The sequence below is a fragment of the Balaenoptera musculus genome, chromosome 7, assembly GCF_009873245.2.
Source record: "Balaenoptera musculus isolate JJ_BM4_2016_0621 chromosome 7, mBalMus1.pri.v3, whole genome shotgun sequence".
Lineage (NCBI taxonomy): Eukaryota > Metazoa > Chordata > Mammalia > Artiodactyla > Balaenopteridae > Balaenoptera > Balaenoptera musculus.
Window position 1 is genome coordinate 106250130 of NC_045791.1, and position 14402 is coordinate 106264531.

Below are 14402 nucleotides of genomic sequence, written 5' to 3' on the forward strand. Positions count from 1 at the left end.
TCGCGACATTAAGATAGGTCTTGATCTTAGTTTTGTTGGTTTTTATCATCCAAAAGTTAAGATTTTTAATATATCACTATATACTCTTTTCCTATAAATTTTTTTCTCTGCATAATTAGGAAATGTTACTGTCTTCTGTTTCATTGTTTCCAAGTTTAAAAAATTCACATGCAACTCCTTCAGTCGCGGTGTCCTATGACTTGGGCTGGTCCCAGCTGATCTCCCACCGTGCCATGGACCTCCCCCCACTGCCCCCTGTCTGGACTTCTTTTGACTCGGGTTTCTTTGGTCCTAGGCCTCCGAGAGCCCCTTCCTCCCAGGCTCCGACCTCTCCTTTCCGATACTGCCCTTCTCCCGTGGAACTAGCTGCCCATGGCCTTTGGCCTCCCGCCTGTTTGACCTCTGACCTCCCCTAACTGTGGGTCACAGGTCACCATCTCAGCCCATTCCTTTCTGAGCCACAGCCGGATCCACACCACCCACTTCATCTGCCTGGTGGCCCGGGGGTTCCCTCTACCCACCAGCACGCGGCAGGCACAAGGGCTCTCCGCCCTGTCTTGCTTGACTCTTGCAGACCCCCTTTCGGGAAATCTCACCCTCTGCAGGCTCCCCCGTCTCCAGCTCTCTTGGCCTGCCTCTTCCCTCGCCGCGTTCCTTCTCGGGCACGATGTCCCGAGGCTGGGTCTTGGGACCCCTTTCTCTCCATCCTTGGTGGTCTCTCCTATTAAATACCACCTTGATGCCGAGGCCTCGCACCCTGACTTCTCCCTTTGACTTTAAACTTGGATATGCAACGGCTCAAAGTCCTCCCAAGCTCAGCTGGTCCAACACTGAACCCCGCCCTCCCCGTCTCGGGAAACAGCACCAGCACCTGAGCTGCTCAAACCAAAGAGTCTCCTTCCCTTTCTCTCCACAGTAGCAAGCGCACAGCTCAGTCCACTGATTTCCCCCCAGGATCTCCCACCCCAACCTCCACGAACCCACCTTTCTTTCTTGAGTTGCTCCTTAACCCCTTCTCCCATTTCCACTCTTGCCCTCCTGCCGACACCCTCCACACGGCAGCTGCTTTGAGCTCTTAGCAGCGTCAGCTAGATGGAATGACTCCCCATCACACTGAGGATAGAACCCAATGTCCTACGTGGCTCCTTAGGCCCCTGATCAGCCTCTGCCCATATCTGCCCACTCATTCCCATCATGTTCCCCCAGCTCACCGCTGGCCGCCCCGTCTGTGAACCTTGCTGCCCCGGGGCCTTTGCATAAGCAGCTCCCTGTCAGGTGAATAGCTCCTCCCTGTCAGCCAAGTCCTAGCTTAAATGTCACTCATCCGAGAGTCTTTCCTGATCCCCCAACTGGCAGTGGGCAGGCAGTCACCACCATCATGTCACTCTGTTTCACTGCCCTCAGCCATGACCACTTCCTGGTTGTGTGTGTGTGTGTGTGTGTGTGTGTCGATCTCTCCCCACCCTCCCCCAGAATGTGGCTCTGTGGAAGCAGGGGCTGAGTCCCCCACTGCTTGGCACACAGTAGGAGCTTAATTAGGATTTGTGGAACAAATGGACTTCTGGAAATGGAAAGCCAGCCTGGAATGACCAAAGGAAACAGCCTGCAGCAGGAGAAGTGTGCGTCAGGGGAGAGAGGCCGGTACCTGGACCAACAGCTTGAGGCGCGTGATCCTCTGGAAAGGCAGGATGAGGAGGAGGAGAGGGGCAGCCCCTGCACTTGGGGTCCAGCTCCAGCTGCGCGATCAGCTCCCGAAAGGCCTGCCTTCTCCTGGCTGGGGACACAGACAAGAGAGTAGGTCTCTGGCTCGTGGGAGGCGCAAATCGGAGGGGGTTCCTCCCCATCCTCAGCCTCCTAAGAACCAGAGAGCCCCCAAGCACAGAAAACGCGTCGATTTCTTCCCTTCTCTTTTTTTAAAAAAAAAAAAAAAATGGAAAATAAACTGTTATTGTACAAGTCAAATAACAATAGTGACTTCACACGCCAGGCCCATGAAGACTTAGCAAAATATGCTGTGTGTGGGAGGGCAAGAATTCCTTGCGTGGCCAAGACTATGAATCAGACGCAGGATTCGATGATTTACCCGGCAGGAAACGGTGGCAAGGTAAACCCACGTAATGACAGCAGCAGCAGAGGGCTGGAGACGGCTGCAGGGAGAACCTGTGCTACTCCTGCCCAGGTGGGGATGTCTCGTCTGCAGATGGGGCTGAGTAGTGGGAACCACTGCTGGAGATCAGACGCAGGCCCTGGACTGCCCATGTCACTAGGGACACGGCACTCAGCCCCGAGAGTCTGCTCTCACGGGCCACACCAGTGGACCCCTGGGCACTGCAACATCTAGAATCCTACTCTCCTGTGTGATTGTCTTCTCAATGTTCGTCCTCAAAACTGGCATCCCGATTCCCTCAAATCCCAGTTCAAACCCCCAAATGTAAAACACCCAAAACCCCTGAATACTCAAACTTTAAAACATTCCCAGTGAACTACACGGCTGATGGAAAGACCCAACGAAGCATAACGTCCAGAGGTCACTACTCGGAGAGTCCTTTGGTGCCCATGAGTGTGCTAAGAACATATCACTGGTTAAACTGTGGTTGAAACGTGGTACAGAAATGTGAAGGATTCAAAAGAGGCAAGTTAATGAAAAAACTCTCTCATCGACGGAAACCCCAAGAAAGTTTACAAAATGGGCAGATTAGTAAATTCAAGCGCTTTGCTGGAGAACCACCAAAAAGACTCCCTCCCCCCAACCCCTGCCTTTGTCTCTAGCTTCAAACCACTTTCCTGCCGTCTTGGGCCTCGAGTTGTCCTCTTGGCCTCAAGCTCCCTTTTCTAAACCTCACAGAGCTCTGCACGGCCATCTGGACACAGGTCCAGTGGGCGCCACGGCTGACTGTCCCGGGGTCAACATTTCCCTAGTGACACCAAAAGCCCCAGAACGTGCCGGAGTTGGACGCTGTCCTGGGAAAGCAGAGACCCAGGGAGCACAGCTCAGTGTCAGCACAAGAGGAGGGGGCCGCCGGGGCCACGCCTGCGCGATGGCCCCGCCGCCCAGCCCTACTCACAGCAGCTGCTTGTAGGTCCTCTCCTGGTAGGTCTGGTTGCTGACGTAGGTGATGTAGACGGAGAAGTGGTCGGCGGCGTAGAGGTACACGATGTCGCACACGTCCGAGATGACGATGTTCTCCTCCATCCGGCGCTCCAGCTCCAAGAGAAACCTGCGGCGGGCAGTGGCTGGCTTAGGGGCGGCTGGCGGCAGAGACCCGGGGCGTGCCTCCACCAAACCAACCAACACGACAGGAGGCGGTCCCAGCCAGGGGGGCACATTCCGTCACATCGCGGGATTACTTGTTCAGTTTTTTAGGTGGGTAGTGACATTAGGAGCGTTTTTCAAAGGGAGAGACCTCAACTTTCACATCCATGCTGGTGCGTTTACAGATGAAGTGAGATGACGACGGGGGTCTGCTTCAGAATGATCCCGTGGGTGAACCTAGATGCTGAAGCGTGGGCTCGCTACACTGGTGTCTCTACTTCTGCATGTTTAGGGTTTTCCATAATAAAATATAAATAAATACAAAAATAAATAGACACTCCTCCCCCAGTGGGGGTGAGCGGCAGAGACCGAGGGGTCTCCGAGGCTGCTCTGGTCTCAGTCAGCTCTCGCCTTCCTGAGCCTACCGGGTGGGGGGCTGCCACGAGGATCTGGGGGCTGCAAACGGGAAGGTGGGGTGTCCATGTGGAGGGGGACCGACTCAGGAGGGTCCATGGAGAGCCGCACACGGGTGTGGGTTTGCTGCTGCCCGCGTGCTATTTCTTCACATCTGAACAGGCGGGGTCGGACCAGCTGATAAAAGCTGAGTTCTGCACTTTTAGCTGCAAACCTCCCCAGGCTACAGTGAAAAGGGTAAATGGATCTTTTATCCTAACAGAATGACTGGAGTTCATTTCTTCTTTGCAATAATCAGTCAATAGATGTCTATTCCTCCTCCACTTAAGCTCATCCCATCCTTCTTTAGGCAAAATATAAGTACAGTCCCAATCGCCACCTCCACACACTCTTGCAAACACCACGCAACCGGAGAAGAGAAAGTGTAAATCCAGGACCGCGCTCCGCGTTGGCCCTCAGAGGGTCTCGGGCCCCGCACGCACCAAGCCAGGGCCTTGTGACATCAGGATAAAGAGCAGCTCACACAGACACCCCCGGACCAGGTCGTGACACCCGCCACCGATGTGCCTGACTGTGGGAGACACACGGAGCACCTGCGTGGCCGGGAGGGACCTGCAGGCAGCAGTCCTGTCCAGGGGGGTGCGACGGGCCTCGCTGCTGGGAGATCTTTGGATTTATGTATTTAGTTATATCTTATTACAGAAAATTTCAAACATACAAAAGCAGAGAAGCCAGAGTAACAGGCAGTGCCACCAGCCCCGGACGTGCCCCAGGCGAGGAGGAGGGACAGGAAGGGGCCCCACGAGGACCAGGGTGGAGGCTCACCGCTCGCTGACGGCCATGACGTCCAGCACGTTGGAGAAGAGGATGTGCGCCTCGGACGGGTGCAGGATCTTCTTCAGGCGCTCGTTCTCCATGAAGTGGGACACCAGCAGGTTCAGGCTTTTGTAGTAGGAGGCCTCGGAAGTCACCAGCTCGAACATGGCCTGGGACGTGAGGAGGGCCAGTGGTCAGCACCCAGGACTCGTCTCCCCCCGCTCTCAGACAGATGCAAAGGTTTGATTTTATTTTAGTTTTTTGGCCGCCATGCACGGCTTGCGGGATCTTAGTTCCCCGACCAGGAATCAAACCTGTGCCCCCTGCAGTGAAAGGGCCGAGTCCTAACCACTGGACCGCCAGGGAAGTCCCCAGATGCAAAGGTTTTAAAAGTGAAAGAGGGGCTTCCCTGGTGGCGCAGTGGTTGAGAATCTGCCTGCCAATGCGGGGGACACGGGTTCGAGCCCTGGTCTGGGAAGATCCCACATGCCGCGGAGCAACTAGCCCCGTGAGCTACAACTACTGAGTCTGCGCGTCTGGAGCCTGTGCTCCGCAACAAGAGAGGCCGCAATAGTGACAGGCCCGCGCACCGCGATGAAGAGTGGCCCCCGCTTGCCACAACTGGAGAAAGCCCTCGCACAAAGGCGAAGACCCAACACAGCCAAAAAAAAAAAAAAAAAAAGTGAAAGAAGACTGCTGTCGGGGTCTGCGTTGGCAAGGGCGCTGCCATCCGCGGCCAAGACCGCTTGCCCCGCTCACAATAGTGAAGCCGGAGATAGCCTCGTGTCCAAGTACGGAACAAGGTCAAACACGAGGGGCCAGCCATCCGTTGGGTTCCCGACAGCTGCTAAGGGTGACTCAGGACTGTTTCCTGCTGCGGAATGGGTGAGAGAGTCAGCAGTAGAAGGAACCCCACTTCTACACACCCAGAAAAATGTCTGGAAGGAAACAGGCCATAATGTCAACCACAGGTGTCAGTAGGGGGTGACTTTTACTCTTTTCTTTTTACCCTTTCAATTGTCTAAAAATTGAAGAATGAGCATATATCGTTTCTTTCATGGTCTTATTTTATAATATAATCGATAAAGCAATTTTCATTTTGAAAAAGAAGACAGAGAAAGAAATCCATAATCTGATAAGCTTTTAGGAGGCGCCTTCATTCTCTATCATGCTTATCACGTGATTATTGAGCCTATGAAACAGCAAAGTAACCGGACCTCTGTTCCCTCACGTGTCATCTGTGAAGCGAGGGCAGTAGTTGCTGGTTCACCCTCCTTCCTTGCTCTCAAGCAAACCCATGACCCTTCCTGAGACCACCCTGGGACCACCCTCACCTTCCTCTCCCCCGTCTCTCTCTGCTGTTCCTCAGCTTAGGGTGGGTTCAGGTCTGGGCCCACAGTGGCTGCCCAGAAGGGACAGTGTAGTGGGATGAATTGTGCGTCCACCCAAAGCTGTGTCCACATGCTAAGCTCCAGCACCTGTGAATGTGAACCTATTTGGCAAAAGGGTCTTTGTGGATATAAGTGAAGGATGTCAAGGTGAGGAGACCATCCTGGATGGAGGGTCTAAATCCAATGACAGGTGTTCTTATAGGAGAGATGCAGAGGGAGACCTGGCAGACACACAGGGAAGAAGGCCAGGTGAGGACACAGGAAGAGACTGGAGTGATGCTGCTTCAAGCCAAGGAACACCTGGAGCCACCGGAAGCGGAAAGAGGCAGAACTGCCAACATGCTGATTTCAGGCTTCTGGCCTCTACAACTGGGGGAGAGTAAATTACCACCCAGTTTGTGGTAATTTGTTACTGCAGCCCCAGGAAACAAACACAGACAGACAGAGGAGGGCTGGGAGATGGGACAGCGACGAGCGTAGAGGGCCCTGGTCCCTTCCCACCGTCCCGACCACCCCACATCTCACTCCCTTTGGGCTCCTCCATCCTCCCACTGGCCAGAACCCTGACCCAGGCAGGGCTCCAGGCTCTGGCCACGAAAGCTAGCGCTCCCGGGGCTAGGAAGGATGGTGGCAGGAAGGGAGACAGGGAAGGGAAGAGGGAGGGAGAACCAGCATGTGTTCCAAACACACAAGGCGCTTTCTCGTTCCATCCTCACTGGTCCCCCAGGAAGGACATACAGAAGTTCGCATTTCACTAAAAGGAAACAGATGCAGAGGTTAAGTCATGCCCCAAAGTTACTGCTGGAGGGTGGAAGATTCAACCCAAGGTTTTTCCAAGTTCTGGGCTCTGCCCACCAGTACCCACCCCTGCCGACGTAGACGCAGGCAGAGCGGGGATTCGACGGCGCTGCAGGTGGCCTGGCCTGCTGGGCAGCCATTCTGCTGCTTCCCTGCAAAGCTCGGACAGCCAACCTGGCAAAGTACTTTAAAATAAGCGACATATTTGTAAGTTGGGGATGCTTAACAGCATAAAACTGCCCAGCACCACTGAGAAAGTTCACACAGAGCTCACTCCAGGGTGGCCCACAAATGACAGACCGTGGGCCACCATCAGAGGAGAGCCCACCGGTCCCCTAGTGTCTGTGCCTCACTCAAGACAGTGAGACGAGGCACTGAAACGAGCTGGCGCCCTCTCTGTAACTGTCCCCAGGTCACAGATGCTTGGTCTGCTTAAAGATACGAAACCACACAAGGCACATCCCGCTGGCCTCACTCACGGCAGAGCTGAGGCCTCAGCACGGAAGGCCCCACCCTCTGTCCTGCCAACGTCCAGCCAAGCCCTGCCTGGCAAGGCTGAGACCACGCTGGGCAGGAAGTTCCTGGAAGCATCTCTGTTACAGATGTTGAAAACAAATCACTTTCCTGCTGCTAAATTTAAGTTTCTTAAGAAAATGTCAGGCCATTACAGCTTGCAAGTTCTAAGCAAATATAACTAAAAGAAACAAAACAAAAGACCCCAAACTGAGACAGATGAGTGTTGCAGATACCAAGAGAGGAAAACACCACCATGCCCAGGACGCAGCCCCGCAGATAAGGCGTGTCTGCTAAGCCACGTCGCCCTGAGCAACGCCTGTGAGGCACAGCTGTGGGATCACACGCGGGAAAGGCGCCCAGAGCCCCGACAGCACCACCATCCTGATTGCCGGGAGGACGGGGGGTCGGGGGCCGCCGGGCAGTGGCAGGCGGGCCTCTCAGCCGCTGACACGCAGCGGGCGTTGGGCCTGAATCACTGCTCCTTGATCCCGGCTGTGCCCATTCACCACAAACTCACCGCCTCTTTCTCCGTTTATAGGCGATTAGTCATCCGTGGATTTTTGTTTTCCAGGGTGTTTGTCTTTATTTTATTGGTCAAATTACTTGCCACATCAGTATGGTCGTCTTTTCCTCATCAATATCATTTTTACTCTCAGTCATTCAAGCCTTTGCACTGAGTGTGGAGCCGACAGGGATCCAGGGCCTGCTCACTCATCCACTCATTCGTTCATTCATTCGTCCGCAAACGCTGACGGGCACTGGTCCAGGCACCCGGCACTCCTCCTCCGTGAACACAGCAAACTCCCTGTGAAGGCAGAGCAGACGGGAGTAAAATGCATCCCGCTGGGTGTGAGGGATGCTGCGAGCAGACGGGAAGAGGCGTGTGTGAGCACATGAGTGTGTATGTACGCGTGTGACTGTGTGTGCGTGAGTGCGTGAGTGCGTATGTGTCAGTGTGTGTGTGTGTGTGAGCACAAGAGTGTGTATGTACGCGTGTGACTGTGTGTGCGTGAGTGCGTATATGTCAGTGTATGCGCGTGAGTTACTTACTGCAGAGAATCCCTCCTTGGTGAAAGCAGCCGCTGCTCTGCGGCCGGGCTGGCTAAGGCCCCGCATTGCCCACCGTCGGGTTGCAGGGCTCACGCAGGACCGTTACCCTCGGGAGCTCGGTTAGACTGACCCGATCACAGCTTGGTCTCCCATCGGTGCTTAGTGCTGGATTATTCTGCTTGGTATCTGCCAACAGTCATGATATGCTTCCTGGGTTTTTTCCAACCCCGCTACTACTCAGCCCAACTCCCTCCTGGGTTCTTTGCCAAGGGTAAGAGCTGGTCAGCTCTGGACCTTTCTTCGAGGGGCCAGTCCAGGTGGTTTTGCAGCCAGGGAGGGCTGTGTTGGGCCTGGTGTCCACCACAGGCCGCTGAGGAGCAGAGCTGTCAAGGCTTCGGCCTTGGAGTCAGCCAGAGAATGGCTTCATCCCACTGAGCCTCAGTTTCCACGTGTGCAGGACGAGGACCACAGCCCCCAGAGGAAAGGCCCAGCTGGAGCCGGCCCATCTCAAAGCACCTGGCAGACAGATGTCTGGGGTCGTAATCCATCCGACATCTGTGTGTCGTCTTCACAGGACCTCAAGTGCTTCACGGATGGAGCTCCAGCCAGAGGGGTCAAGGAGGGCCTGTACCAGGAGGTGACATTGGGTCTGAGTCCCAAAGTATGACCCGTTCAGAGCAGGGGGGTGGACACCAGGTGGAGGTGGGAGAGGGGGTGGTGGAGAGGAAGCTGGGGGAGGGGCCCTGGCGGCCAGGCCACTAGAGGGGTCACGTGGGGGCAGAGCAGGCTTCTGTGTACAGTCTTAAGTCCACCCTGCTGGCCGCCGTGTGGACCAGAACCACACAGCCTTGCGTTCCGGAGTCCCCGGGGCTGCTCGATGCTCCTGCGCTCCGCACGTGTTCTCGCCGCTTCCCCCGCCGGCCTGTGGATGAGAAGCCATGCCTGTCTCCCCACAGGCTTGGGAAGAACTGGATTATATTTTTCTCAGTAAACTTAGATTTTTCTCCAAAAAAAGGAAACAACGTATCAGAGAAATCGCTGGAGTTGCAGCTGAGACCATCGCCACAGAGTCTCATGAGCTGACAGGGTTCACCTTTGGTCGGTGAGCATCTCCCCCTCCCTGGGGGAGTCCAGAAACTTCTGAGCCTGCAGACCCCAGGCCAGCCCCGCACCCCACGGAACAGAAGATGCCCCATAGACGCACAGAACCAGGACCCCTCTCCCGATGCAGCCCAGGCCTCGGTGCTGTTTGGGTTCAGGGCCCTCACGCAGCCTTGGGACCGGAGTGGCCCTGAGTCAGGCCCACCTGGACCACCCTAGTCAAGCAGTGCATTTGAAGAAACAGAAGAGACCCCTGACCCATCAGCAAGGGGATGAAAGAGGAAGCCAGGACACCAAGAAAAGTCTGCTTCTGATCAAAAAAGGGAAAAAAACAGCCCCTAACCCACAAAGAGCGCTGTCCGTTAAGAACTCAGTTTACTGACCCACAATTTCCTGTGATCTAAGACAGTTCAGCCTGTGGCATCTCATTTTCCACGCGGGTCCTCATGGTCCGGGCAGGCAGCTCACATCATCAGCCTCCACACTCCACCCTGATGTCCGCATTGGTATGGGTCCTTCCTTCTTACAGCATCAGCAAAGCTCAAGGCTGAACAGTCCTTTGCCTTGTTCTTTACCTGCACCGTCTCCTTCTTACAATTCAGGATTCTCTGTGGACTCCGTATGTGGTCATTCTATCCTGATTTGGATTGGTTTCGGCTTCCTGACCTTGGTGTCAATGCTTCACGGCGGTCTTTGATGCCATAACCTTTATTATGACGCTGTTGCGTGGCCTGAGTCACCAGGGGTCAGAGACAAAAGCGGGCTGACCGAGGACAGACGCTACCCACCACCTCCCTTCACTACTGTTGTTGCCTGGTGTGTCATTGGCAGAGCCAGGAAGCAAAAGCATCCCCTTACCCCTAAGGGTCCCAGGAGGCACCTTCACCTCTGCCTGCATCCCAGGTTCTTTTCAGGACAGATTGTCTGCAGTGGCCGGGACTAAGCTCTTGTCTGAGCAGATGTACAGAAAGGATCTTGTCAGGTAGCCTGCGTTTTCCCACCTGTTATGGACTGAATTGTGTCCCCCAAAATTCATATGTTGAAGTCCTAACCCCCAATGTGACTGCATTTGGAGATGGGGCCTTTGAAGAGGTAATTACAGTTAATGCACTCATAAGGGTGGGCCCCTAATCCAATATGACTGGTGAACTTACAAGAAGAGCAACAGACACCTCACACCTCTGTGTAAGGGATGCACATACACAGAGGAAAGACCATGTGAGGACACAGTGAGAAGGTGGCCACCTGCAAACCGAGGAGGGAGGCCTCACCAGAAACCAACTCTGCCAGCACCTTGATCTTGGACTTCCAGCCCCCAGAACTATGAGAATAAATGTATGTGGGTTAGCCACCCAGTCTGAGGTATTCTGTTATGGCAGCCCAAGCTGGCTAAGGCACCACCTGCTTTCCCATCCAACTCCAAGAACTCTGTCCCTCTCCATCCTCCGGGCTGGACATTCAGTCCATGCTGCCTTCACCACCCATCTGACCAGATCATGGTCTGCAGGCGAGGGCGGGGGGCCCCTCCTGACACAGGACACACATCCCTCAAGGAACAAGGCAACGCTAGACATTATTCCAAACTGCTGTAAATGAGGCCTGGGACCAGAGTCCAGAGAAAGGAGACATTCTCTGCAGGAGGCTCCCAGGTCACTGGGGAGGTTCAGACCAGAATGGTGGCTGTTCATCAATATTCTGTAAAACAGCATGTACTGATTCCAAAAAATCACACTGGGGAGAAAAAGGCTGTTTTGCAAGATCTGCTGAGCACTCCCCGATGCCCCTTTGCCAGTTTGGGCATCACTTTCTCTCCAAATCCAGGAAACTCTTGGCTACATTTCTCTCTTAGTCAATATCTTCCTGTCTGAGACACATTGATGGGTGTGACACTTCATTGGTAAATAGTGGCCATAAGGGGCTTCCCTGGTGGCGCAGTGGTTAAGAATCCGCCTGCCAATGCAGGGGACACGGGTTTGAGCCCTGGTCTGGGAAGATCCCACATGCCGCAGAGCAACTAAGCCCGTGAGCCACAACTACTGAGCCTGTGCGTCTGGAGCCTGTGCTCCGCAACAGGAGAGGCCGTGACAGTGAGAGGCCCGCGCACCGCGATGAAGAGTGGCCCCCGGGCTTCCCTGGTGGCGCAGTGGTTGAGAATCTGCCTGCCAATGCAGGGGACACAGGTTCGAGTCCTGGTCTGGGAAGATCCCACATGCCGCGAAGCAACTGGCCCGTGAGCCACAACTACTGAGCCTGCACGTCTGGAGCCTGTGCTCCACAAGAGAGGCCGCGATAGTGAGAGGCCCGTGCACCGCGATGAAGAGTGGCCCCCAATTGCCACAACTAGAGAAAGCCCTCGCACAGAAACGAAGACCCAACACAGCCAAAAATAAATAAATAAATTTTAAAAAAAAAAAAAAAAAAAAAAAAAAGAGTGGCCCCCGCTTGCCGCAACTAGAGAAAGCCCTCGCACAGAAACGAAGACCCAACACAGCCGAAAATAAATAAATAAATTAAAAAAAAATAGTGGCCATAAATGTCCTTGTTCTCTCCACCTTGTCTATGCAGGGTTATCAGCGATAAATGGCACCAGCGGGCAAATAATAGTAACAGCTGCCATTTGTCCAACTCCTAACCCGTGCCTGGTGTAATGCTGAGTACTTCCAATGTGTCACCTCCCTCCGTCCTCACTACAATCCTGGAGGTCACCCAACTGTCCCCACTGTGTGGATGAGAGGGCCGAGGCCACACAGCCGGTGAGTGGCAAAACCAAGGTTCGCACCCCATCCTTCTGACCTCAGGGCTCTGTGTCTTGACCACTCTGCTAGAGACGCCCTTCCACAGAAATGCCCAGGCTTTCCCGTGAGCCTGCGGGCCTGCAGTGGCGCCAGGCTGGTAGCCCCTCTCCTTGCAGGTCGGTCTTGGTCTGCTGTTAGTTACGCAGAAGCCCCTTCCTTCCCACCCTAGGCTCTTTCCAGGTTCTTAACCATCTTTTTAGCTTTACATGGTGCTTTCAAGTAGGTGCTTGATAATACGTTTGTTAAGAGAAAACCTTTAAACCAGTGCTCAAATGCGAACCAGGCCTGGCGTCGGGTCGATGGGTCGTACAGGCGGATGAGTCGTGCCACGACTCACAACTTCCACCCAAAGGCTCGGCTCCCAGACCTGTCCTCCTCGGGGCCGTCTGTGTCTCTTTACAAGGACACTGTTAGCTGTGCCCGTCGTTCGTCCTCCTTTCCTGGCTCCTGCTGGCCTGAATGTCCGATGTCCCATCTCCTTTACCAGGTGGCTTCCTGAAAGGCCTGGCCTCGGTGCAGCACACAGGAAACTCCAAATGTTTACTGAGCACCTCCCAAGAGCTGGGGGCTGGGGGCTGCGGGCACTGGGGATTCTCGAGATGACCAAGAGCTGATCCCTGCCCCTGGGAGGTCGCCGGCTCAGGAGACCACAACTGCTGGGGGGCTGGGGTCCGTGATGCTGTCCTGCCCTCCCCACCTCACTCATTCCACAGACATGTGCCCAGAGCCACCTCCAGGTAGTGGCTCGGCTTGATGCTGGGGACACAGAAGGACACAGACACACCAGGGAGGCGGCGGCTTGGGCACAGCCAATGACAGCTCTGCAGTGATGCCCACGGTGCAGTGGGAGGGGGCTTTGCCATGGCAGGGGGAGATGGGGAGGCAGGCAGCCAGAGAAGGCTTCCGGAAGGGGCTGTCAGAGTCAAAGAGCCAATAAGACTTAGCCAGGCAAAAAGGAAAAAAAAACCCCAGCATTTCTCAGCCTGGTCCTGCGACCACAGGTGTTTGTGAAAATGCAGATTCCCAGGAACCTCCCCAGCCCCCCGCATAACCTGTCCTTTAACAAGATCCCCAGGTCGTTCTGAGGCATGGCAGAGTCTGAGGACCCCTGGTGCCAGGGCTGGGGGCCCCCAGCCCCAAACCCTCCCCGGGTACCTTTCTTTCGCACTTATCACCTTGAGTGCTAAGCGTTAGGGCACCTGCCCGATGCCGGACTTCGCTGTTAGTGCCTGGAGGGTGGGAGGAGATGGAGAGAAAGCTGGGCCAGAATGCCGAGGGGTTTGGTGGGAGGATGGGGGGGTCCCTCCTTGGGCTCAGGCTGCCTTGGAGGCCATGGGACGTCACAGCGCAGGCTCTGTGCCCTTGTGCTGGTGGGAGTTACGACCACCTGGGCTGGCTGTAGGCTGAGCCTTGTGCTTAAGATGCTCAGCCCCTGTGCAGACCACAGACCCCAAAGACAAACCCGCGGCCCCCGAGGGCCTGAGGCTGCCCCAGCCACTCAGGCGAGCTGCCTCCGCTCTCCTCTGGGGGTGTCAGCAGGAGCCGGGGAGCGGCGTCCTCCGCCAGAGGCTGCGCCTGCCCTCTGCTTTGGGCCTTGAGCCCTTCTGCTGCCAGCAGCGGCCACCCTGGGTGGGTCTGCACCCTCGCTCTGCCAGACCTTGCTTCCCACGTGATCCTACTGTCCATGCGCAAAGCTCTCCTCACTTCCGCGGCTAGAAGAGTAATTCATACCCCAGAGGCATTAGGATGGACAGAAGTGACTCCGAAAAGGCTTTGAGTTAAGAAGCAGCCTCTAGAGCCCCTCTCTCATCCTCGAATAATTACGATGGAGTCGGATTCCAGAGCCCAGGCTCTGCTGCAGCGTGGTCTCTAGTCAGTGCGGGAAATGCAAGAAGTGCCAAGACCAGGGGCCTCCACGGGGGCCACGGGGCCTCAGCGTCACCCAGGGTGATGACAACTTAGTCCCGGGGTGGCTGTGGAACTAGGGATCACACATTAAATGTGAGTTGGCATGCAGGCCCTGGGGGGCCCGGTGCGCCTCCACACCACCAGCTGCCCAAACCCAAGCCTTGGCAAGCTCACACACATCACAAGCCAATTGCGACGTTTTCTCAAGATGACCTGGTTAATAAGATAACTTACAAAAAAGTACACACGAAAATAGACATAAATTTTAAAAGACACATGCTTGAAAAGATGCCCAGCCTCATTCACAACAAGAGAAATGCAAAGTAAAACCACAACACAGTATCATTTATGATCTTGCAC

General features: G+C 55.1%; 1 protein-coding gene across 1 annotated transcript in view; it reads right to left on the bottom strand.

Annotated features, from left to right (window-relative positions):
• NGEF (neuronal guanine nucleotide exchange factor) overlaps positions 1-14402 on the bottom strand; it is a 43864-nt gene that overhangs the window by 10673 nt on the left and 18789 nt on the right. The window contains 4 exon segments of the mRNA XM_036858595.1: positions 1646-1697; positions 1699-1764; positions 3066-3218; positions 4493-4653. Of these exon segments, the coding sequence (XP_036714490.1) occupies positions 1646-1697; positions 1699-1764; positions 3066-3218; positions 4493-4653 (432 nt within the window).